Source organism: Physcomitrium patens, chromosome 10 (genome assembly GCF_059467195.1).
Source record: "Physcomitrium patens ecotype Gransden chromosome 10, ASM5946719v1, whole genome shotgun sequence".
Classification (NCBI taxonomy): domain Eukaryota; kingdom Viridiplantae; phylum Streptophyta; class Bryopsida; order Funariales; family Funariaceae; genus Physcomitrium; species Physcomitrium patens.
Window position 1 is genome coordinate 5,295,400 of NC_143419.1, and position 26,881 is coordinate 5,322,280.

General features: G+C 38.4%; 3 protein-coding genes across 3 annotated transcripts; 1 reads left to right on the plus strand and 2 right to left on the minus strand.

Annotated features, from left to right (window-relative positions):
• Nucleotides 1-909: 909 nt before the first annotated feature.
• LOC112287234 (F-box protein At5g51370) lies at nucleotides 910-3,007 on the minus strand. Its single transcript, XM_024530050.3, has one exon. It carries the CDS (start codon nucleotides 2,695-2,697, stop codon nucleotides 1,027-1,029), a length of 1,671 nt encoding a protein of 556 aa, XP_024385818.1. The 5' UTR covers nucleotides 2,698-3,007; the 3' UTR covers nucleotides 910-1,026.
• Nucleotides 3,008-7,618: 4,611 nt separating this feature from the next.
• Nucleotides 7,619-10,935, plus strand: LOC112287856 (cathepsin B-like protease 3). The gene is made up of 9 exons (XM_024531399.3): nucleotides 7,619-7,732; nucleotides 8,397-8,447; nucleotides 8,640-8,720; nucleotides 8,871-9,033; nucleotides 9,209-9,288; nucleotides 9,489-9,614; nucleotides 9,851-10,066; nucleotides 10,236-10,349; nucleotides 10,465-10,935. Exons 1-9 carry the CDS (start codon nucleotides 7,664-7,666, stop codon nucleotides 10,600-10,602), a joined length of 1,038 nt encoding a protein of 345 aa, XP_024387167.1. The 5' UTR covers nucleotides 7,619-7,663; the 3' UTR covers nucleotides 10,603-10,935.
• Nucleotides 10,936-22,550: 11,615 nt separating this feature from the next.
• On the minus strand, nucleotides 22,551-26,009 carry LOC112287268 (calcium uptake protein, mitochondrial). Its single transcript, XM_024530125.2, has 8 exons — nucleotides 25,605-26,009; nucleotides 25,074-25,141; nucleotides 24,650-24,873; nucleotides 24,428-24,511; nucleotides 23,981-24,194; nucleotides 23,683-23,859; nucleotides 23,242-23,361; nucleotides 22,551-23,085 (listed from the first exon to the last, which is right to left on the minus strand). The coding sequence occupies exons 1-8, from the start codon at nucleotides 25,999-26,001 to the stop codon at nucleotides 22,873-22,875; spliced, it is 1,497 nt and encodes a 498-aa protein (XP_024385893.1). The 5' UTR covers nucleotides 26,002-26,009; the 3' UTR covers nucleotides 22,551-22,872.
• Between the last annotated feature and the right edge of the window lie 872 nt (nucleotides 26,010-26,881).

Sequence of the window (26,881 nt, forward strand, 5' to 3'; positions counted from 1 at the left end):
TTCACACCATACATCATGTTTCTCATTTTTTAGCCCAACAGAGTCATTAACAAGGTGCAACCTTTAACCTTGTCAATTCTCATCAATTAAAAAACATGCATTGGAAGTTTTAAAAAGCACAGTACATGAAAAGTAAGAATTATTTCTACAACAACCAATACCAAGAAAGAAAGAAAAAAAAAGAGAGCGCAATCACCAAAACAGTAGGATTTTGTGTTCAAGCCTTCGATGTGAAAGGCTTTCGACCGACAACTATGGATCCTAGCAGTCTTTGCTGACGCCTTCTCGTAGGATTGTCGGGAACAGGCTGCACACAGACTTTGGACATAATGTGAAGGGACCAGTTTCCCTCAAGCAGAGCCCTTCCCCGTTGGATTCATATCACTGCACGTCTTTCGTATGTGAACGTTGTTGCGCAACAGGTTCGTAAGAAGTTCTATTCATCAACCAAGGTCATCAAAGAGCACCAACATGACAAGCCTCATGTTTACCCCTCAACCGCCAATGTCGGTAACGTGTTACGATCACACTTGGCACCATCCATCCTTGTCCATTGCCAAGATTCGCAGGTGAAGTCCCGTATCTCTATCATAATGGTCCAAACAAGCACTACGGTACTGCAAAAGATAATGCTACAGGGACCTCCTAAGAGCTTCACATAGACAACATTACGAGCGTGAGTTAAAACGTTGCACGCAGCATCCAGCTCTGGAAAACGGTTACCAATTGATATCCACGCAACTCTTCAATTCTACAACCTGGTGAGTTCAAACATAACGAGACCTAGACTTGTCGAGGACTGAACATCGTGACGATCAAGATGACGATATACGCAAACAGGGCTTGATAAAGAAACTGATCCAAAAATCAGCAGTTTAATTGACTTCAAACAGACTCTGTAACACAACCTGAATGTAAAGACAAGGCGAGAAATGACGATTTCTCACCCAGTTGACAAATATTTGTACATAAATAGACAAAAGGTAATGATACAGAACAATACATAGAGGTGCAGGTGAAAAGATTTCAAGATTTTCTGAAAAACCTTCCTCCTTTCCTGCCAACTCCTGTGCCAGCAAGGCCGGCATTAAGCACGGATTTCGTGTCCGGACGCCATGAAAATTCCTTCAGAGTCAAGAAACGATCGCAGAGAGCAGGGCTGAGTTCGGAGTCTCGAATGTTATCACAAAAAGTGACCCGAAACCTATTTAAATCCTTGAAAGACTGAACCACCGAGTCTACCCCTGCAGTCGTAACTAAAGAGCATCCCTCAAGACTCAAGAGTCTAACCCTCTTGCAAGAAACAGTTAGAGCCAAGGTATCGTCATCCAAACCCCAGCAATCTTTAAATTCAAGCTCTTTGACGACAGCACACACCGCGAGCAGTGCAGCAAATCCAATCCTATCTCGTAAATCACATCGCTCAAGATGGAGGCGCTCAATGGTGGAGCATCGGCCCAGACGACCATATGGACCTGGATTCCGATCAATCTGCTTGCAACCTTCAAGCCGCAAGGTTTTCAAACAAGCCAAAAAAGACAATGCTGCTACCCAACCCTCGTAGAAACCTTTATTTGAGAGGGTTAGTTCTTCCAACATCACACAACACTTGCCGATAGCCGAGATGCCCTCGTAACTTGCTTCACAGCCACTAAGTTCCAGTGAGACCAGCCGTCGGAAAGTGTGGCTCATGATAGTGAGGCCAATATCCGTGAATGTGCAGTGATAAAATCCTGTAATAGATCCAATCAATCTCACTATCTGTAAATTATCACAATCCGCTATAGCTCTTAGAGTCTCGTCCGTGCATTGGTACAAATCAAGCTCCTGTAGAAGCGGGCATTTCTTCGCTATACTCGCGATTCCTGTCTCTTCTGTGTTCCTCTTCAGATGTCGGACCCCCGACTTGGGGGTTTCAAATGGATTATTCATGTTCCAAGTCAAGGTTCCTTCATCACTTTTTAAACGCTTAAAAGCATCTGACAAAGCTTCACCAAGTCCGTCTTTAGTATCTCTTGCTTCTTTGGCTGATTTTGCTTTCTCCATCTTGTCTGAATCATGTGCACGACGAGCTTTCTTCACGCTTTTCGGTTTCGATAAAGTGCGAGACAAATATCGAGTTCGGGCAAAGTAATCCCCCCTCCTCACATCCACCACACAGAGCCTCTGCAAACCTGGATATGTATCCGCAAGTAGCTTCAAGCCCTTGTCGAGCTTTGCAGGGGACAGCTGCTGTTCCTCGATGCAGCACTCAATTGACGGCGAATCCACGGCATCGTAATTGAGCTGGACAGTGAGCCCCTGGTGCGTGAGCAGAATTGCAGAGCCCTTCCCGGCTGGCGGCGTCACCATACAAGCTCGCGACAAATCCACGTCAGTGAGATTGGGAAACCGCTGACGAATCCTACCACTTTCCAAAAACGTCCAGTCCTGCACTTTGATCGACTGCCTCAAGCTCCCGTGCAACCGCATCCACCGCTTGCACACGAGTGCGTAATGCGGGGCGGGCGACAACCGCCGCAAGATGTTGAGCAGTGACTCATCGTTCAGTTGACAGAACAGATCCCCGAGCGGAGGTTTCCATGATTCGTCAATCTTGTTCCCTAATCCTTTGCTCCGCATCGCTCCCCCAAGCGCAGCTTTCAACATACCTCCCCCAATCTCTCTCTCTCCTGGCCCGCACACCGCTTCCACCATCAGCCCCCTCCCGAATTCTCGCTCCCGCAAGCAATACCCTCGCAGAAATCCGAACCTCTGCCTTTCCACATCCCTCACACAAACAACCTTCACATCAAACCAACAAATGCGCAACCTCTGTTTCCAAAATGCTTCCAACAATCACAACAACGAACTGTTTCCACGCTACGAGTGACGCTGTTTTCTCCACGCAGAGTAAACGCCTGCGATGTTCCTGAGCACTGAAAAGTGTACACAACCTCTGTCTCCAAAACGCTTCCAACAATCGCAACAATTAACAGTTTCCACGCTACGAAAACGCTATATTTTCTTCCAGCAGAGTAGACGCCTGCAATGTTCCTGAGCGCTGAAATGTGTGCAACCCCGGCGACGGCAAAGATCAGAGACGGAGTCAGAAATTTAGCGATGATGTGCAGACCAATATCTCGATGGAAACAGTTCAGAGCACAACGAAGACAAGTTCAGAGAGATCACCAGACGCGGTGACGCAAGGCTTGGTCCAAGTCTGCATTCAATCGGCGGACCGACCAGCCGAGTCTGCCGGGTGCGGCCGCGCGCTGGCGTCAGCGGCGAGACTTCGGTCTGTTCGCCACTTTGTAGGTTCGCAACTTACGAATCAAGGATCGAAGTCGGAGCACATTTCTGGAGGAAGTCGGGTGGACTTGTTAAACACCACCCAGTCGACCCTTTCACGTCCCCGGTCGTAGGGGGCCTGGCCTATTCCCGCGCACTTTAGACCCGTTCACACCCGGGCTCGCCTCCCACACCAGGGACCCGTTTCACACGTGGTGCCACCAGCATCATGCTCCCCAACAACAATCACATAAAGAAAGGACCAAACAAAAAAGAAACCTTTTTGCACATCTTTTTAAGTCTATAGAGCAACTTTATATGTGTATGTATATCTATATCTCTTTCTCTCTGTATGAAAAATGTATGTGTGTGTGTGAATGAAAGTGATTTCATCAATATATTTGGATATTTTGTAATAAAAAAAATTAAAGGGGAGATGAGAATGCATCATGGTTGTATCAACTTAAAACCCCCATGCCAAGCTTCTTAAGATGTGGAATTTTTCGGAAGGATGTAGCTCAATTTCATTTTAAATTGATATCAAACATGTCTCAAAGCTTCAGAGTCTCTTTTCGGTTTATGAAAATATGAAATATCATAGATATCTGCAAAGGAATGCTTTGGGCCTTTGAAAGTTGATATCATTTTCGGGACTTCGAACCAAAAATCCTGCTTGCATGTGCGATGAGTTTAATGGCGTATAAAATTAGTTTTACTTGATTTGCGTGCTTGCATTCACACCTACTTCAAGTTTTTTATGTTTATTTTATAGATTTATTAAAGCACTTTACTGGTATAAATAAATATATAAAAATCCTTATATATTGTAACAAAAAATAAATTTATCTGATCAACCAAAAGATATTTATTGAAATTTGTGTAATCTGTTTGATAGGGATTCACCAAACAGTAAACAAAGATCCAGTTTCAAGATTTCAAGATGTTGATTGTCTTAAAGGCGATTTGTTATGAGTAACGAAAGTGTAACCATGTTGAACTATAAATTAAATTAGACATAATATTTAAAATAAATTACTTAATTATACGTAGTTCCTTAAATCTACATATAATTAGTTCTCATAAAATATTTTTAGCACTTTTTTCAAAAAAATGAATAGACATTATTCTTGGTTGACATGCATAGATGTATATGTACTTGGACATATACATGATCACTATCTACATGCATACATATATTGCACATGGTGAATAGAATTGGAGTTTTAAAATTACATTATGATAATTATTATTGAGCTCAAATGATTATCTAAATTTACTATATATATATGTATATTTATTATTATTTGTTTTGTGTAGTTTTGATTCATAAAGCCTATCAAGTGATATTAATCTTATTCCATAATTTTGATTTATACAATTACATTTGTGATTTGGTTATCATATAATTTAATTCAGAGATTCTGTAAACAATAAATCACTGATATTTAAACCCCTAGAATATACAATTTTAAATTCAATGTTTCAAGTCCTAAAATTTTAAAATTTTAATTAGATTAAATCATTATTATTTTTTGATTTTTTTCTCACCTATAAAATTTAATAATAGTTTAAGTTTAGATATGAGAGTATCATTCAAATTCATATGATTTTTTAACCTCGAAATTAATATTCAAAAACATTTGAATTTTTATTTGTAACATTTACACAAATGTTTTAGATAAATATTTTTGAAATGTTTTTTAAAGGAAAACATCAACATAATCCTGTTTGTTAGTTTGCAATGAAAGAAACAGAAGCTCTTTTTATGTCATTCAAAATAAAATAAAATAAAACAAAAATTAAATGAACATGTTTTTCATGGGTATTATCATAAACAAAAAACCTTACTGTTTGAGATTCACAAGAAACTAAACTGGAAGCGTGTATATGGATGAATGAAACTTTGCTGCACAATTTATAAATGAATGCAGGACCTCGGGAGTTATGGATGAATGCTCGTCGACAGAAAGGCTCTGACAGAACGTTTGTAGCAACGAATGAAACTACGTGGACTGACAGACAAGGGCAGGGTTCCAGGAATAATGAAACGAATATTCTTCACCGGGCAGCCGCATGGAAACATCAGCGAGGCTATGGCGGTGAAAATCGGCGTCAATGCGGCGGAGCTAGAGGAAGAGCAAGAGTGTAGGAATCATGAGAACCAGATAGGGTAAGATGAAGCTAGACAACGGGAACCTCACACACTGCGTTGCCTTTGTGTGCTAAATGTAGCGAAATCTGTGGAAGAGCAAGGAATTCCTCTCAAGCTTGTCGTGGTTTAAGGGCAGCCACTGTAAGTAAGATTGCACAAATGTGTTGTTCCAGATCAGGTATCGCGGCGCTGCTACGGATGCTCGCAACGGTGTTTTACCCATGTGATCACGTTATGCTCCTCGAGGTCCTTTACAGCGGGTCACAAATCCCATAATCCCTTCGTGTTTTATATCTTGTGTGTAGTAACCTTGACAAAGACGTTAATGAAGTGGTTTCGATGCTCTAGCGCAGAATTGCGCAGAATGTCATCGGGCTCTTGAGTGGAATGCCTCCGTTGTGGTTATCAGATTCTCTTCTCCGTTGGTGTTGAATTCTACGGAACTGGGTTATGTTCGTTACCACATCATGCAATCAAACGAACCGAAACGAGCCAGTTACGTCTAGAAACATGAGAGCTCGTCACATTGAGACGATTTGACGATTTTTCTTCCAAGTTTAGGATTTTGTTCTGGTCCAATATCGTGAAACATGGAATTCGTAGGATTGAGTGTATTTGCTGCAACTCAGTTAGTGCTCGAATCAGAGACTACTCTGGTGAAGAAATTGAGGAAAATACATGCATATATTTCGAGAACGGACTAGGAGATGCTGTGAAGCGACGAATTTTAGTTTTGTTTGTCACATACGAGTTGCGATGCATTCTTTTGTTTTGTTTCTTTTTCTTTTTGTTCTTTTTTCCCCCAACGGATTACAATCTTAAGCTGAGATTTTATTATCACGTCTACTGCGTCTGTACGTATAGTCCATGTAAGCGCTCCCACTTTTGAGGGTCCCAATTGGGAGATTATTGTTGCAGTTCTTTGGCAAGTGTCACGCTGCGCGATGCATTCATAAAAGCTATACTACGAATAGTCAACAATCACATGAAGATTCGATAACCCTCACGACATCTGAATGTCAGCATATTCAGGGAAGTCGAAAATTCACCGAAAGACGTGAGTATAATAACCAACAAAATCAATTAGACTTCGGATTAAAGGATATGAATGTGGTCCATTGTAAGACCGACTTTGTGTATGTCCCTACAAGCTCCGATCTGGCCTTGTTCACCTCAGGCTTTCTAGTCTGTTGAGTAATACCAAGTAAATCTCCTACGTTGCAAAAGCAACAGACTCAATTCTTGGAGGAAATGGGACCTGATAAAGTTGACGCCACTCAGAATCCAGAGGATGGCACATGCACGTCTGTTTTTAATTCGGTACATCTAGAATGACTAGAATGCATCGAGCAGATCTTCCAGTCTTGCTCTGTGCTCGACCAATAGTACTTCGATCGTTCCTTTCGTTCTCCTCGTTACTGCTTTCTTGTAATCTCCTAGAGTCTTGATCATGTTCATCTCACTCGATGCTTTTTGGACTAGAATGCTTACCAAGTCTCTACTGAACCATTCTTTACGTTTATCCCATACACAGCTAAGAGCTATGTTTGTGCAAAATACCAAGCATGTTGACAAAAAGACTGAGAGTCTGATATGCATTGCCTTGCTTCAAACCTTGAATTGCTTGGTAGCGTTGGGGATGCTCCCAGTGTTGAAATCTTTTAATTCTGCGGTTAACACTGTTGGGTTGGACTTGGCCATGGCTTCCGGAACGTCAGTTTATGGAGCATCGTGTAGCATCTCTTTATCGATCGGCCGGTATTGATCGAGCAGAAACTCATTCATTGTGACGGCACATTTGCGGTGTCGAATTGCGCAGGCCTGCGGTTCTCATATGGATACCCTCCCCACACGGTCATCTACGACCGCCAAACCGTCGGGTATTGTAGATTGCACCACCATCGTCGGCCCCTACAGCAGCCATCTATAGCCGAGGCTAGGGATAGAAACGAGGGATGGCGTGAGAGCCATTCGCGAGCACAAATTTTTCTAATCCGCCCCGCCGCTGCGTGCATCATTGATGCACCACCCAAAGCAGATTTTATTACAAGCTATAGTTTGGAGCCCTGCTTACGTAACCGGGGCGAGGAAAGCGCGAAGGGAATCTACGTGGGTGGGAGCAAAGCAGCAGGCCTGCGCAACATCACCTTCTATATATAGCTCCATCTCGCAGCCATTTCTTCATCGGCACTTTGATGCACTCGCCGCGCAACGGAGTAAGGGAAACGAGCTGTTGGAGCTATGGCGAGATGGGGAATGTTGAAGCTTGGTTCGGTTCTGGTGCTATGCGGCTTGATTCTGGCATCTCAGGTGCCGTGTTGCAGCTCTTCTCCAGCATTTGCTGATTTTGTTATGACGTTGGGACGTGATAGACAGGGCTCAAGACGTTTGGTTGTGCGGGATTGTAGTGTGACTTGGTTTTGTGCACGATTCTGGTTTATGCACTAGTGGACGTGGATGTATGGGGTTGTGACGGCAGATTTGGTAGGAATTGGCGTTCCTGACGAAGAGATGAAATGTTGGACGGTGTTTTAGTGATCGACTATATGGCGTGTTTAGGAAGGTGAAGATTAAGCTGAAGTGGGTACTGGGTTTTTTCCAGGTCGAGGATAGCATGCTGTCATGGATGAGTACTAGAGGGTGACCGCCGATCTTACTTTTCTGCATTTTCCTGTGAACCCGCTTGTTGGTGACGTCTTTTTGGGAAGTGAGAATCGGTTATGGTTGTGAATTGGTGGATGTGGAGCGTTTGTGTGCATGTTTATGTGTCACCGACCAATGCTCACCTCTTGTCTTTAGAGTTGCCACGGATTTGTGCAACATTCTAGACGCTTCCCTGTTTTACGTTTGTGATGTTGGCAATTTGCGTTTGAAATTGCGACTGTACGGTTGGGTGTAAGAGTTATGTAAGTTGCTTTTTGGTTCCCCTTGATTTTGGGTGTTCATTTCTGTTGGATTTTTGGTTTGATTGCAGGCTGCCAGGCCCGAGCCTGACCTACTGGAGAATAACCGACTTATTCATCAGGTAACAAATATTTTCAAGAATTAATCAGAATTAACGGAGGTCTAGTTTCTCCGTCCTTCGGTGACAGTCTACTTGCATTTTTCTGTAGGTTGTTATGCACTCACTTTGTTTGGACTGTCAGTATCGCAGCTAACAGTGTCAGTTACTTGTTTCCCGATATGGTATTCCCTTCTCTCTGTTGTGGACGAACAGCAATCGCTTGTCGACAAAATCAATGCTCATCCGGGAGCAACATGGAAAGCTGGCCTCAATGATCGATTCGCAAAGCATACAGTATGTTTCCAAAATCATGGATGTGCTTATTCCCGGAAGTTCACTCTATTCGTTATCTTGTTTGCGACATGTGCGTAGAATCTCTCTAAATTTGAATTTGTTTCGTAAGTAGTTTGTTAAGCAGTATTTTAATAATAAAGTTGCGTTCAGGTCGAGCACCTGAAGAAGATGTGCGGTGCTAAGATGACACCTGCTAACGAGGTGGAGCCTTCGATCGAGAGGGTCACTCACAAGCACAAGAACCTCGATCTCCCGACGGAGTTCGACGCTCGTAAACATTGGAGTCATTGTTCGACAATTGGAGACATTTTAGGTCTGTTGAGTTATTCTGTAGGCTTCCTAGGATTGTTCTTGGTGCCATTTCTAAAATGCCAGTAGTTGAAGAATGACATTTAGAGTAACGTTGCCCATAATGTGCTTGTGTTGTGAAATATTTATTCTATGGATGGTTCTGCTCATATTGTGGATGAAATTATGGTTTATTTCAGATCAAGGTCATTGCGGATCATGCTGGGCTTTTGGAGCAGTGGAGTCATTGACTGATCGCTTCTGCATTCACTTGAACGAAGTAAGTGATCAATTGGGAACGCTATTTTTACGATAATGCGCATGTCCACTTATCTTACATCATCTCGTTGGGGGTGCTTCGGAGACCTGTGGTGGTGGGGGTGGTGGAGGAGTCTTTCTTGATGTGGGTCTGAAGCATCTTTGTCTAGTTTGACATCATGGTCGCTGTCTAACTTCAAATTCATGATAATTGTATTCCAGAGCGTGTCACTATCAGAGAACGATCTCCTAGCTTGTTGTGGATTTGAGTGCGGCGATGGCTGTGAGGGTGGGTACCCCATCAGGGCTTGGCAATATTTCAAGCGTACCGGAGTTGTGACCAGCAAGGTACATCCGCTTTTTCTCATCCACACAACATTTTAAGTTTAGGCTTTACGTTGTCTTTAGTTTACTCTTATTTCTTGTTCGCGTCAAGGACCGAAGGCTTTCCATCTTCACGTTGGCTACACACCGCGTTCCAACTGTGAACTTTGATTACTCGATTGGATAGGGTTTTTCGTAGGACATTGATCACGTGCCTATAACCAGAGCATTTATTGTATTGCACGTGGTTGTGTGTGCAGTGTGACCCATACTTTGATCAAAAGGGCTGCGGTCATCCAGGTTGCTATCCTACATATGACACACCCAAATGTTTTAAGCGATGCGTAGACGATGAACTTTGGGTAAGTTCGAAGCATCTGGGCGTGAGTGCGTATGAAGTGTCCATGGAGCCTGAAGAACTTATGGCTGAGCTCTTCACCAATGGCCCTATTGAAGTGGCTTTTGACGTTTTTGAGGTAACTGTCCTTCTGAATATGAGCAGTGGGCTTGGGTTTAAAGTTGCTGTTCAGTTGTATTTCTGTAATCCGAAAAAACATCCCGAATGAAGAAAGATTTGTGAGTCGGATGTGTTGAAGCTTCGGATTCATGTACTAAATGTAACGATCTGGAATTCTGACTACGCAGGACTTCGCACACTACAAAACTGGGGTGTACAAGCACCTGTATGGTGGATACATCGGAGGTCATGCTGTTAAGCTGGTTGGTTGGGGAACCACAGATGATGGCGTGGACTATTGGGTAAGTGGAGTTCATTGGCTTTTACATGTATTGACATTAGTGCAATAGCCTTGGTCTAGGCATGTATGAGTTCTGTTGATTACTTGCTGTGATTAACATCTTCCTGACCATGCAGAGCATGGTGAACTCTTGGAACACGAACTGGGGAGAGGATGGCACCTTCCGTATTTTGCGAGGAAAAGACGAGTGTGGCATTGAAAGCAATGCCGTGGCTGGTTTGCCATCTAACAAGGGCCTCCATTCTGCCATGTGAGATGTGTCACACGATTCGTCTCTGGATGTGCCGATGTGTCCATATTGTTCTACTGTGTGGAATTTTCAAGCTAATGAGGAGTTGTATTGGCAGAAAAGCAAGTGATCGCTTCACTGTGATCTTGCTTTTTCTGTACTACGCAAAGGTAGATGCGAATTCCTCGCAGTTTAGATGTTCCATAACTCAACCACACCTGGTAGAGTGTGCATTTGAGACACCTTTCAAGCACCACGTAGATATATTAGCTCTAGAATACCAAGCGTTGGACCATTTCGTGCCGTGTACATTTTGTGCCATTTGTGCCATTTGTCAATTATCTACAATTCTCTAAAACATTGCCACAGGAACCACTCTGTTGAAGTCCAGGGACGAATACATACATGCATGTAACGGCTTACTACAGTCAATTTGTGGAGAATTTTGAGCTTTGTTAGAACTCATTCAATCCCAATTTTCTTGTGCAACCTCTGGATTTTGGGGTCTACTCCAGACAAACTCACCGTTAGCATTTGCTTGCTTGTAGTTGTGATTTCCACATCTGTTTTTTTCCTGTCAATACGATATTACCTTAAGAGTTTTGTATTGTGTTTGATGGAGGTCTTGAAGTTATTCTCTTTAGCTTCATTGTACAATTGAATCTTAACAATAGAAAGGTTTAGACAATGAAAAAAATATGACACAGATCCTTGTTAGAAAAACACATATTGCAATTTGGTTTGGTTTGGTTTGGTTTGGTTTTTTTTTTTTTTTCATTTGTCTGTTTATAATTCATTAAAAAGAAATTGAATCACAATGAAGTAATGACCATGACCAAAAATTTCCATACATATTATGAGAGGGACTTTGAAAAGTAACTTGAAATTTGTTGAAATAAAGTCAATGTTCCTGTTGTCAACTTGGAAAGTCCCTTACAAAACCAATCAAAAAGTTGTCCACGAAAAAGGCACATCAATCAACTCATCATCTCTCCGCGGTCTGTTCCAAAACTCATCCACCAACCCGAAATCAAACATGCGAATTAATGGAGCCGTTCAATTATCATTCGGCTCAATGAACTCAGCTAAGCTTCTAGTATTCACAGAAAAAAAACTCGCAAGACAAGCAGGTCCAACGCCGCATCCGACTATCTCCGAAGCTTCGACGTGAAGTGCATCGACAGGAGCATCGATCGCCTTTCGGAAGCCGGCTGCGCTTTCCGAGTGTGTGGAGCTGCGCGACGCAACGACGAATCCGTCACCGTTAGGGTTGCGGTGGCGATTCGTCGAAGGCTATCAGTGTGCGAGACCCTCGTGACGGGGATTTCTACGATAGAAGCAAACCGTGTGCGTCAATCCTGGCCTCGGTTGCTTCGCCCAACAGGCCATCAGTTGCTGCTGGCGGTGTTCTTGGATCTGCGGGTGCGCGTGCTTGTCGACTCGAGTTTGCTTGGATGAGAGTGGATCACATTGCCTCGCCGAATTCCGTGCTGTGAGATGGAGGTTTTTTGGGGTGGATGTACACAGGCACTGATGCCCACCAGTGCCTGCCTCGGGTTAGCAAGCTCAGCATGTAATGGTATCGATTGTGAGATTTTGCATTGGGTCAGGACAAGATTCCAGGAAAGGAGGTCTAGTGTGATCTTCTTACACATGGAATCATTATCACACTCGAAGTTTCAGTTAGATGGCTTGAGTTGATTGATTGATTGATTGATGACCGGAGACAATTTATGTCCAACGTGATGAGGGCTCAGCAAATGGGTTGAATGTGGGCTGCGGAGGAACCCCTTTTCTGCTCGTGCTGACTCGAACTTGCGGACTGCCCTCTTGTTCTTGAACAGCTGCATCGGTGGAATGATGTAATCCTAAGTTTGCAAGAGTGCCTTGTATTCATCACGAACACGATTCGTTGAAGAAGATGATCCAAAAGAAGCGTCTAGACCACATCTTTGGCTGTTCTCAGCAGCGGACGATTGCTCGAATAGCATAGAATTGTATATGGAATATTTGAAACAGATGTCGGTTCTAACAAGTTCAGATTCTCCGAATCGAATTTTGCACATTATTTACACAGGATGTGCTGTATCGACTATTTCTCCGCTTTCATGTATATATTGCGCGGATTCTCCCTAGCCGTTCGTAAGCTCATAACGATGGTACTTCACCCACGTTCAGAAAGAAACACTATGAACTACAACTAATTTTCTGGATAACTAGCTTTCTGTAAAACAGCATCTACTGTCAAGCAGCTAAAACGCCGACTTCCGACACACTGGAAGTCACACTCGTTAACTGCATACCCTGCATATTTACTTCTGTTCGAGTCTTCTGAAACAAGTCAAAGCATGAGTCGATTCTGTACTGCTTTTTAGCAACGTACAGAGAGATACTGTTTATCTTGACAAGTAGTGCAAGTTTGCCATCTTTACTGCTTTATTTCATGGATTTTCAAAAGAATAACAATTGCAATGCTGATGCATACATCTTGCAACCACAACTAAAACCAATGTTCATTTGAAATTGAATGCATTAGCTATTAGTATATTTATACATAAACATGAAACAAAATCTGAGAGGAAGGTATTTGACTTACAAAGATTTTTGGTCTGTGAAGTCTAGGTCTTGAAAGTGAAGATCAAAAATTTGTTTAGAAGTCTCTGGGGTTTTTGATTTGATGGAATGACTTAAATTACAGATCTGATTGCAAGAATCATGGCGTCTGAAAAGCAACTGCTCTTTGATGAAGACTTTATCAATATAAAAAAATTAACAAACAACTATCTTGATCCAAACTTAATGATGACAATTATTTTAAAAAAATAATGTTTATAATGAATAACTAATAACATAAACAAAAATGATATTATATAGTTTTTTTAAATCCATCATATTAAAAAATTAATACTATTTCCTACATAGCATCTAAAACCTCTAATTACATATGAATTGCATGCTGGTGATCAAAGGACCAGAAGGTTTAATTGCATGTCATAAGTACTATTGATAAATGACTCATTTTAGTTTTGTAAAACATTTCAACCAGCACAGCCATTTACAACACTAAAAAGATTAAGAACCAAGCCTACCAGAATATTAATGACACAAGACTCGCACAATGAACCTTTCAGAAGCATTAGCAACTACTTAGATCGACTTTCAACACTTTCAGCACTAAAGAGACAATCGTTATTCTCAAAAAATCTGCACAAGTTAACACTTCTAGAGCTCTGCAAAGTTGACGAGACTTAAACGTATACATAAAATCACGTGCACACATTTGAGGATATTATGAATTGGTAATGCCTCATCCAAAGAGCTGTCGCTTCCCAGACGCCTTGTTAATTGCAACAAGAGCTGTAGTGTAAAGTCATGAGTCTGTCATGAGGAGCGATGCTTGTCAAGAAACAAAATGAGGTGCTGTGCAACAATATCCTCTGGTGTCCTGCACTAATTGGCATACCTCTAGCATTCTGCGGTTCATGAGTCGCCGAGCTGCGGTTTATGAGAAGCCAGTGTGTCATGAGAATTGCTCCAACATGCTGTGACTGGGTGTTCATAAATACTGACTTGGGGACTGGCGGTAGGACCAGCTTCTCCCAAAAGGCCGCCCACAATGAGCAGCGAAAAGCTATGAAGTGTGGGCTGCTTTACCCAGCCGTTTTATTTTGGAAGGATCATAATTTACCGGTACCCACTCGCATGTATGTCAGCGGCTGAGCAGCGAGACACCAGGAAAAGTAAGCCATATCATTTGACAGCTAGAATTAGGAATCCATAGAAGTGGACACGGAGTACAAGATGGTTAGGAGGACTTGTACATGTTGTCGCGATGCATAGGATCAGACATCATTCACTGATAGGCACCGAAATGTAGGTGCCGGTAGCGGGCTATCAATTGTCTTATGTTTGGAACTGGGGCCTAAGATCTTCCTTTGTATGCAACGTCATGCAAACTGAAGATTACGGAGTGGATTAGGACCAAGCTGACGTAGAACTCTTGCATCGAGGTGCTAATCTGGGATTAGCAACCAGGGAACGGGGAGAAATGTTGGTAGAGCTGGACAAGGTCCTTCGCTTTCAAACCAGCGGGTGGACTGTTGCTTTGCCCACGTTGTGACCTCGGATTTCTCTTCTCGTGGGGAGAGAGAAATTATTTACCAGTTTACAGAACACGGTATAAAAACTCTGTTGAGTCTCTTTCAAAGCCAAGGTCTCACTTGTTGGCCCCTAGTGACTACCTTCCATGGATACAATGTAATCACCTTCTAAAATCTGGTACATGTAAACTGAACCATGACGTCGCCTAAACACCTAGGCAATCTAAATGTAAAGGAAGAAATATCATAAAGAAAATCTCTCCGCAGTGTGAGCTTCTAAGTGAATACCTGGGACGCTACTAGACGTAGTTGATTGTACATGCTCTAAAAGTCTACCGCCTCCGATGCACGCCTGAACCCTCGGATATAAAAGGTATAAGCAACTTCGCCTGCAGGAAATAGTACGCAGACTTGGTTTACGTATAATACATACATGCATACATATTAAATATTATTTTGGCTCTCTTTGGCTGTCCTAACATGTGCTCTTCTCTAGCTTTTCCTGTCAGTTTATTTTAGGGAGAAGTAGAGGTGTTTTTGGTTTGAAGTCTTGTTATAATGCTTATTTGTATTTATTTGTGATTTTGGTGAATGGCTTTAGTGATTGGCTCAATATTGTTTTTAAAATTAGATTGGTTGATTGTGTTGGTTGCAACCAACCCAATCTAGATTTTTTTTTTTTATTTTTTTGTCTTTTATTCCTTGGTCATTGCTGTCTTGGAGTAATGTTGAAATTGTGTTAAAATAAATCAAGCCACACTTACTAGTGAAGTGCTACTTTATTACAAACCCTTGCTTTGTAGCAAGCTTCTATTGCAATTATAGTGCCTCTCTTGCTCCCTCATTACATTTTAATCTTATCTCAATCTATTGTTCTATGGTGACTTCTTATTATAGTCGTGGCCCTTCCATTCCTAATTCATTGTGTTCTAGTCATGTTGCAACTCCATGCTTAGTAGCAACCTCATATTCTAATTGTGGTATTTCTCCCAATTCCTTGTTACATTCTAGTCTTGTCAAAACCTCTTGCTTTGTCTTACTTTGAGACCCTATTTTTTCAGTGCATAAGTAAAATTGTCATTAGTTTATCTTCCAACCTATGTTTTTCACCTTTCAAGCTCCAATTTAGTACACATGTGAAGAACAAATACTACACTTTTTTACTTTAAGGTAAATAATTGAATATGTCATTCTTATTGCTAGCAATACAATTAAATTTACATGCCACTAAATGTTTCTTATACTATTTAATAGTTCATATATACATTATTATAAGTGCAAAAGTAGCATTTATAAAGTATTTATGAAACATGTTTTGATTGCTTGTCTTTAATGCTCTAAACTTGGCATTTAACCAGGTACTAAAGAATTAAAAATAAAAGATAAATAAAAATATTGATAAAAATACACTTCTAAAATGAGAAATTTATAATAGAATGCAACAAATATTATATCTTTATATGTAACATAAAAGAAATAAAGAGTATTTTGTTTCAAGAATAAAAATATTTATGGTTTAAGTCTTTTTATAATATACAATTCTTAGTATAAAGAAATATCTTAAAAGACATTATTATCAAACCTATGGTATATTTTTAATTAAATATTATTATTTTTATAATAATTTATAATAATATTTTAAAATTTTATAGGATTTTATTAAAAAATTATATTTTAAGTTTTTTAGATGTTTTTAGAAATATAAAAAAATAATAAATTGAATATTTTTTTATTCTTTTCTTTTTATGACTCTAAATATGTAATAGTTGTTAAGTTTTTGTTGTTATTTCAAAACTATATGAATATAATATATTTTAGGATATTTATTTTTTCTAATTTAAAGAATATAAGACTATAAGAAAGTAACAAAATTTAATGTTTTTTTAGATATTTTTGGAAGTCTAAAAATTTGATAGATTCTAGGATTTTTTTTTATAAGTATAGAGATATGGTGGATTTTAAGATTTTTTATTTTTAAAAATTTATGAAAGAAATAGAATTAAATTATATATATTACTTCTAATTTTTAATTTTATTTTACCAATAATAGATTTTTATAATATATTTTTGATTAATTATATAAAAAGTAGAAAAAATATAAAGATAAGCTTTTTAAATAATTTGAGTAAATTTATAGAAAAAGTTGTGGAATCAAATTCAATGCATAATTTTTGGAAGATAAAATTCTAAGGTTTTAGAGATCCTATATCTTTGGTATGTAATTTTTAATCTTTTTTTGGATTAAACATGAGGTTTTTATGATAATGCTATACAAAGATATTTTTGCAAAGTTCATATTATTTTCTTCTTTATTATTTACCTAATTTTTCTTCAAAACTTATATTGAAACTTTATGGAATTTACTATAGTACTAAATGTACAAGATTAGTAACTATGGAACCATATCAAAATAAAAAGAGGTATATATCTTAGAATGCTATTCAACTTAATCCAATTGGATATAGATTTTGAACCTAAGTTGATAATCTAAGTATATTCTTTAAACAAAAAAGAGATTTTATGAATGTTTTTGTGTAAAGAAAATATAAAACTAAACCTCATATATTAGAAAATTAAACATGTTTTTTAATAAAATAAATAAATAAATAAATAAATAAATATATATATATATATATATATCATTGTATTTATATTATAAACTATATTTTTTTAATAAAATTTACTTATTTGTATAATTAAGTCTATTTATTGATGTTATATGTAACTTATTATATATAATTTAAAAATAATATATACATGTATTTTATAATAAAAATTAAATTCATAAATATTTTATTATTAATAATTAAAAATATTTTGATCACAAAAATTACATATTATTATATATGTGATTATAAAGATAAAATATAAAATCTAAATATTTTATTTAATATTATAGTGAATTATAATATAAGAACCAATTATTAAATATTATAAAATATTATCTTATGTTTCATAATTAATAATTATAATATTCATAATAAATATTAATATTAAAATAAATAATTATATGAATATTTTATTATAATGAATATAATGATTATAATAAATATAATAAGAAATTGCTAGTTGAACATCCATTTTTTTATTATGTGGACACTCTTCTTTCTTCCTATGCCACACTCTTTGTTAACACATAATAATATCATCATTAGAACATTATTTTATATTTTACATCTATGTACCTCTAATAATTATGGATAGTTGCACATATTATATTTAATGTTACTACATTCAATAATTTCTTTTCTCATTCTATACTAATTGAAATGAAAAAGGTTTTTGTTGGATGTCAGAGGAGGAAAATGAAGCTACACTACTAATAGGTTTTTTTCTTTTAGGTATAAATTATAGATTTTTTATATTTTGATTTGTTTGTAAAATGTTTTGGACCTATTACTTCAAAAGTAATTTTTGATGCAATAAAACTTTTTCATGAAGTATTGTAATTTGCAACAACATATCTTTAAAGCTTGGATTGTGTGATATTTTTTCATCTAATGAAGGTGGTTTAACCACTAATGTTGATGATAATAATTAAAAATATGAAGTTTTAGAAACATAAAATACTTATTGTTGTTTGGTAGAAACAAATGCAAGTTTAGATTATATATTTATCCACTATATGAGTTGTTATTATTATTATTATTATTATTATTATTATTATTGTTTTTTTTTTTTTTTTTTGAATTCTTCAAAAATCTTATATAAGGCCTAGTAGGAGTTTTTGAATAAAAATGCATTAATAAAAAATATAGTGTAATAAAATTTTGGTAGATTTATACGTAATTCTATGACATATAGCATAATCTTGATATTTTATGGATAGAATTATTTTTTTGTATATATCTTTTAAGTTCCTAGTTAATACCACAATCTATTTTGTATTATCAAAGTTTTTTTTTTATTTTATATATATATATATATATATATATATATATATTAAAGATAACCAAATGCCTAAAATGCATCACCTTTCTTATCCACATGCAAACAAAGCAAGCTTAATGTGAGACTCAAGTTGCCTACAAGTAGTCAATAACTTCTTTCATAATGGTTTGAAATCTTTACACCTCTATCCACAAGGTTTAAAATTTTTCCTCTATATCAAGGCAAACATCATCTCTTTAATGTTGCATGAAAGATTCAAAATATTCAATGGTTTTAAATAACTTAATTTTTTTTGAAATGCTCTTCTCAATCTACCATATACAAAATAAATTAGCTTCAACATTTTTAAAAACCTCCTCAATAGCTTCTATCAATGCAAGTTCTCTATTTTTCATTATCACCTATGGTACCTTTCTATCTCTTAAAAGATTTCAAATATGTTTCAAGGCTTACAAGAAAATTGTATTTTTTTTGTCTTGCATAAAATATAAACCAAATATAAAAAAAGAAAATGTTGGTAGCTATATATCTAATAATGTGGAAGAAAAGCATGTTAAACATGATCAAGTAATAAAAATAAAAAGATAAATATTAGAATGCACAAGAAAGATCTAATGCCAACTATACAGATAATTTCTAAAACAATTTAATTAGAAATTGAATTTTACTTACACAAGAAAATAATACACACTTAAACATAAATATAAATTTGATGCATGCATATTGTCAATGCCATGGAAGAAGCTAAAAATTGAAAAAACTCAATTTTAAGATTTATACAAAAAAGAAAAAAATTCAAGTAGAAATAATTCTTTATAAAATAAGAAAAAAAATATCAACTATCAATAATCATTAAATTCAGAGCATTATAAATCCACATTATTTTATCAAGTTCTTCTATTGTAATAACATTGATAAGACAATGCAATAAAGGCATCTTTCACAAACATGTAGTAAGATGAAGACCTTTAAAATATACATAAAGAAAAAAGATTCATTGATTGATTTTGAATATAAAATCTACCAATAAAATTCTAAATATTTCTTTTCAAGAGCTACAAAAAATTTTAAGTTCAAAAATAAATGTGTGCAACACCCAACAACATTATATTTGAAAGCAATAAAAATAGTGTTTGCATGCATTTTAATCAACAATGCTTTTAATGAAGTACAATCTTGTAGGTCAACTATTTACAATTATTATTTTGCATTATATGTATCTTGAATAATGAATCAAAAAATATTATTTTACTAGAAAATACTAAACATAGTTTTTTTAATAGTAGCTCATGTTTTGCTTATTTGTTTCATAGCAACAACATCATTAGAAGATACAAAATATACAGTAAAATATGAAAAAAGATTTGGAGTAAGATCATAATTGTGGTCCTTTATCTTAATAATCAGCTTCCACAACTTATTACTATCATCTATTCATTCTAAGATAGAATTCTATGGATACTTGCATTTGTACCATCTATTCATTGCAAGATAGATTTCTATAGACTATAGAAATCCATACTATTGGCCACAAAAAATATTTACTAAATATTATTATTGGGAGCTTCCAAGCTACATGCTTAGTGATCTTGCAATGCTATTCTCAGCAACGTGTAGCAACAACTTCACTTTTGATAAAAACAATGAGATATGAAGCCAATCAAAGATGGTTTTTGTCTCCTTTGCTTTATCCTATTGATTTATTTCCTTAAGTTGTTTTATATAAGAAATACTTGCATTTATGTCAATTGGTTTTTTATATGAGGCCCTTTTTAAGATTAAAATAAGTGTTATTTTTTTAATATATGAGAAATGTTTTGCACAACAAAATTAAACTTTACATATGATATTAATCTTGGATTTTTTGTTGCACAAGTATTGTATCTCATATCCAAACTCATTCATATTTGCTCTTATTGTTGCCTCTACTTCTTCCAATTTTAGATATATAGATTATGAAATATGGCTGTTATTGTGTGTATTTGGGCAAGATGTTTGTTTGGAAATACAAACAAGTTGGTGACAAAGAATTTGAATTTTGAATGAGTGGCTTTAGTTTCATAGGCTTGCACTGAGTGTCTACATAGTAAAAAAGAGGGTGTCTACCTAGCGGCTTTTATATAATATATAAAAAATATAAAAATAATTTTTTTTATCATGCAATAAATATATTAAATAAAATGATGTGAAAGATAATGATAATGATTGGTATTTTAATACAATATTAAGTATCTAATGTAATTTTAATAAATTATTTTATAATGAATCTATTTTTTAAAAATTATTTCAGAAATTATTATTATTATTGTGCTACAATTAAAGTAAACATTAATTCATGTTGTTATCCTAATCCTGGCTAGCGGGGTTAGGGCAGGGCAGGGCAGGGGCTAAGGGCAGCGGGCGGGTTTTTGCGGGCAGGGCCGGGATGGATGAAAATCACACCGGCGAAAGTCCAGTCTAGTTCCTGAGTCGCTTGACCTCACCAGTTTCGAACAAAAAACGATGCACGATCATATCGTCACATATTCACCGCGTGATTAATTATAACATAATTCGAATCAGGATGATAGGTTGTGTGTATCAAGTGTAGGTAGTATATCTGCAAGAGTTGAAGATAATATGAAGTAAAATCACTGAACTGATGCGCATTCCAGAAGTCTCTATTATTAATGTATATATATATATATATATATATGAATCTCAAGCCATCCAGAACATGCAGTAAACGGTAGCCACAAAAATATAAGCCACTCTATCCTCTTGGAGGTCTCACTTCCCAACTCCTTCCGTCAACACTGGAGGAGCTTTAATGCATGTGTCAACTGGTGCTGCTCGAATCGAATTGAATCGGACAAGAATCTTGTGAGCCGGGTTATCTGGCACGAATGACCCCCCTTGAGCGCCACCATTCTGCTGCCAAAGTATAAGTTTTCACGCCTTCGGCGTCGCTACGACTTCTGGTGCATGATTTGGTTTTCTGTAACTTGAAGAAGGTTTGTTTCTAGCCCTTGATCTGAGCTGCACTAGCAACGGAAGGCCAGACGTCGCTGAAAGTTTTTCTGGAGTGACGACGGAGAGTGGCATGAACTTTAAGGTTCCTGTGATAAACATGAAACCAATTTTGAATGTACCGCAAGGGTTTCAAAAGGATTCCAAAGATGTATGATCGAGCGGATATATGTGACGTTGCTTTTGTCTTTATCCAGTACAGCAGCCCGTGTGTAGACTCACCGAAAGACCGAATAGGGCAGCAGATATTTTTAATGAGGGGCTGTGTAAACCGTCCTCTTTTCCTGCAGGTCAATCGATCGACGCCTTTTCCAGGAGTCTGTTGTGTTTGCATACAGTTCCATGATCATCGTTCAACCCTGGTCAGCGCATGCCGGGGACTTGGATACCTGGAAATGTTGACAATTGTGTAAGAGCAATTTGTTGAATGAGAGATTTTGTCCACTGGAGCTGGCTGTTCACAAAAGAGTTTTCATTCCATAGGCGTTTCACATGGAAATCATCTAGGTGCATATGAGACTTTTCCATTAGGCTTGTGTACGTGTGTTGAAAAAGATAGATTTTACTCTGACAATAACCTACACGCATTTGCAGCAAGCATCGTTATCTAGCTTGTTTCACAAGCTATATATATCCTTACCCTGGTACCTGTAATGTCAGCCTACCGCACTCAGGAAACACTTCAATGTCGTATGCCAGCAACCACATTGTGACACAAGCAAAGTGACAGTGTCAAACAACAGTTGCAAAAGATACCGCAAACTTTGATTGCCTGTCAAAATCATGTCCATGTAGCAGAAGAAGCTGATCATGGAACTTGTGTAATTTATGCAGTAATTTCGACGCACTACCAGTGGCTCTTCAGTTGGAATTGTTGAATTCTTTGATGCAGTCGGGACTAACACAAATTGGTCCAATTAAACTTCACATCCTCATCACGACTTTCATGGACATTGAAACGTTGATCGACGAATCGTGTGAATGAGTGGACCTGTCAATTTGCTTTTAAGGCTCCTCAAAGTCACAGATGTACAAATTCTAATAATGGGTGCTCAAAAGCACGGATCACGCTAGTTATTTTGAAGGATGTGATAGCTAGTACACAGTTTAGGAATGCATTCGTGCCTCATAACACTATCCTGACCACTATTGATCCTCGTAACCAATTAACGCTAATTTGTTCGCCTTTCTAACCCATGAAATTAGCACGCTTTTTCAACCGTAGTCGAATATTGCAGATAGAGCCTCTTTGATCTTTCACTAGTCCTATGAACTGAGGATATGCGCATCTTAACTCATATGGTCCACGGCTTTTGGCAGTTCCCTGCACATTTCCCCAAGCACTTGATGAACTGTATAATTCCAGTGTCACTTGGGTCTATCAATTCCCTTTCTCTTTGCTGTAGCACGCTCAGGAACTCCTCCATGCTTAACACACCATCACCATCGGTATCGAAAATGTGAAATATCACATCGACCACTGCATCTGAAATAGGAGTATGACAAATCTGCAATTCAGACATGCACGATGGTCATTTGTATCCAGAATAATGATCGAAGAGTTAAATGCACGAAATGGCTGAACAATATAGTTCGGCGCACGTGAAATTTGGTTAATCTGGATACCAATTTCATTATGTGTCAAGGCTATGTGAGCCACATACCTTGGCAGCAGCACGCTGTACATCAGACTTTGACAAAGTTCCCTGAATTCTGCCAAAGCTGGAGATTGCCAATGCCATGACTGGAATCTTCTTCCGCAATTGTGCAAATTGAATGAACTCCTGCAGCATAGCCCACTTCATAATCAGTAAAAGGAAAAGGTACTGTATAGTGTTTCAAGTCTGTTAAGCCCAGAATTACTTATGAATAGTAGTCAACAAAGCAGATCTGATTTCTCAGAGTACCTAGCATCTCAATAACAGGGAAATGCCACTAACAACTCCAGTCGTGATCAAAGACGAAAGCAGTGACCCATCCAAGATCAAAAAATACATTAGTCGAGATAAGCAATAAAGCCACATCAGGCACTGAGAGAAAGCAACGCGTAAGGCCATGTGAGGAAGACGAGACATTCAACTAACTCAGGTACAACGCAGCTTCACCTCTAAGGTTATGCGGATAGAGGAAAAATGAGGATCATGTGCAAGATCTTGGACGCGGTCAAGGTAGTGGTTCATTTTCGACAAGTCTGCAGAAGCAGTCATCGACAAACCGAAATCCATAGCTGAGATGCTCCCCCGGTTCTCAAAGTCATAATGAGCAAATTCAAGACGAATAATCTGTTACATGAATTCCACAACGTGGAGTCACATTAGTTCACAGTTGTCAAGATTGAGTATAATGTAAACCTTCATACAAAGAAACAGGAACACTTGTCTGCAATGTGTATGGATTTGATACCTCGTCGTGAAGGTCCTTCAAAAATTTCTCGAATTGAGCTCTTGGTAGTTGTCGCTTGCCATCGCTTCCGAAAAAGAGATGAACCAAGCCAGCATCTTCTACATCTCCAGACACGCTAAATCCAGTGCGGAGACCATGAGCGTGAGATTTTCCGACACGAGTTCGCTCACGCACCCAAGTCATTACCTTTTTAAACTCGTCTCTGTCAATCATCCTGCAATGGAACAACCCCGTCCACGTATGAATCCAAACATCAAATGCACATGGCAACTGAGAATGGCATCAACGGCTCTAACCAAACAACGAAGTGTTCACCACAATAGTCTTCGGGAAGTGCGATGCTACAGTTAGTATCATCCTCCATACGTACCTCCAATGAGGTTAGTAGTATGAACAATCTTTGCAAGTGCTGTGCAGAAAAATACTACAAACAACTACAAGTCTTACCCGTCCCCGTCTAAATCAAACATTCGGAACGTTGCACTGAAGTTCTTTTCGGGTACACTTAAAAGCGTGATGAAGAAGATGAACCTGTAACAAAAAATTGAAAATAAAATTTTATCTGGAACGAACGGTGATAAATTGAAGCAATCTCACGAATTGTCCACCTAGGAAAAATCAATGTTAATGAGAACCAGTGTTGGAATTCATCATGATAAAGAAACTTACTCGTAAAATGATATTAATCCGTCTCCATCCGTATCAAACAACATGAAGAATTTAGAAGGAGAACATTTCAAATCTCCTGGGGGCCTCTCACCGCCAAGATACCCCTCTCTCACCACGTCCGAGCCCGATGGTGGGAAAACTGGAACTGCTGCTCTCATCAAATCGCCGGCTGTCATGAAAAGTTGGCCATCGTCCTGACGTACCGACGAGAAATACTCGAAGACCTGTACGTCATTTTTTTCCCTTAAAATCTCGTAGTGAGTAGGTTTATAATCATATCAGTTTCTGAGTTTGCGCAACAGAGAACCAAGAGAACCAAGAGATAGATATCAGTTCGAAGATAATCAAGGGAGATACTTTCTAATGTAGGTAAGGATGTCCCGAGTGAAAAGACCCAATGTACTAAGGTGACAAGATTGTGTACCTTCTCAGGAGTGCTACGCAAACGAAGTCGTCTCTCATAATTGAAAAAAATGCGCCGTCTGAACGCCTCTGTAACCCAAGTCCACAGTCCCCAGAGTCTGCAGTGAGTAAGACATTTGAAGCGTCTCTCTTGTCAACTCGAGCGCCACAGCAAAAATCAGAAATTGCATCCTTCTTCCGCACAAGATTCACTTGATTCAACGTGTTTTTTTGAGGTATTTCAACACAGTCACTGAATTTGCATTAAAAAGAAATTGGGCTATCAAGGATGTAATTCAAAGGAAACAACAATCACCTGTGCAACGGGGAGTAAAGTATCCCATTAGAACGTCCTAACCAGGAAACTATTGACAGAAAGCGATAATTCCGTCACTGTTTGCGCAATCATAGTTTGCCATGCTGATTGGAATTTTCATTGTTTCTTCATGCAATTGGGCAAAGAAGTAATGAACACGACGACATGACCAGGAAGTAAACTGGAATGCCCCGGGCATCCAAATCAAGTAATTAAGGAGTATGGAAAGGAACCAACCGCTAAGGAAGAAGGTGGGCTTAGCTAGCTTTGATTCAGGTCTTTTGCCCATGGGGGAAGCTGCCGGTAGCTCCGCACCTTCGGCAGAAACGACCCCGTCTGATCCACTCACTGCTAGGGCCACTCCACCTGCCAGAAACGCCGCACCCCACATAGCAAACAGGGGCTGGCTGCTGGAATTCCTCGAATTCCCACACTCACCCACAGAAGCCATTGCTGGGAGCCATTGCGAGCAACGATCTGCACCAGAGTCAACCTGGCGACTCAAAAAGGAAGAGACACCCTTGCATTCCGGAGCAATAGCACGACGGAGCACGGCAGAAGTTTCATTCTGAGACGTCAACAAACGCTGCTCAGCAAGGACCCTCAGCAAAGCCCTGCAATGCATTGACCTCATGATCTTCTCCCGCCTCGCCCCACCTCCTCACTCACCCCCAACAAAGCTCCCGAGACCGACTTTCACCAACACGGCCCACCCAACCAGTTCACCGATCCATGACTTGGCCTAACTTCACAAACGAACATCCATCCGCTTGAGACTCGTCACCGGCCTGTCACGCACGCCGATGAGCCGCAACAGTGGAAGCATCAGATCCGTATTCAATGCACATGAGCTCGTGGATGAGCAAACGCATTGGCAGAGCCAACATGCTTCGCATCAGGCAGTAAGAATTAGGGTTTGATGTCCCCCACCCCGCAGATCGGATGCGTGATGTGAAGCTCGCAAATAATGGTGACATAATCGCCCCCGCGATGCGACGACGCGCAGCAAAAATCGGAGGACACACGCTATTCAGATTAGCATGCGACGATCTCGATTCTCCCCCGAGCCCCATCCGTCCATCAACGGCGACGTCGCGGTGCCTCCCCTCCTCACGGGTTTCAAATCAGGCGCTCTGCTACAAAACCTAGTTCATCGTATGAATATCGCGTATTTTTATACATGCCTGCGTATATTTTATTTGTAGAGGGTTCAAATTGAAAGTGAAATCACATTCCATGTGTCCACATTTTTTTTAGTGCCACTTTTTACAACAAATAGATAAAAAGAGAGTATTATTTAATGTTGTTTAGAAAAGTTTAAAAATATCTTATTTTAAATTAGATTCAAAATAGTTAATTTTTGATATTTATATTATTAAAGACCAATATATGTATATATATATATATATATATATATATATATTTAAAGTCATTAATAATTACTAAAATAAAAAAGTTAAGTAAAAATAAGTAAAATTAAATAATTTGATAATATCTTATGAATAAGATTTTTA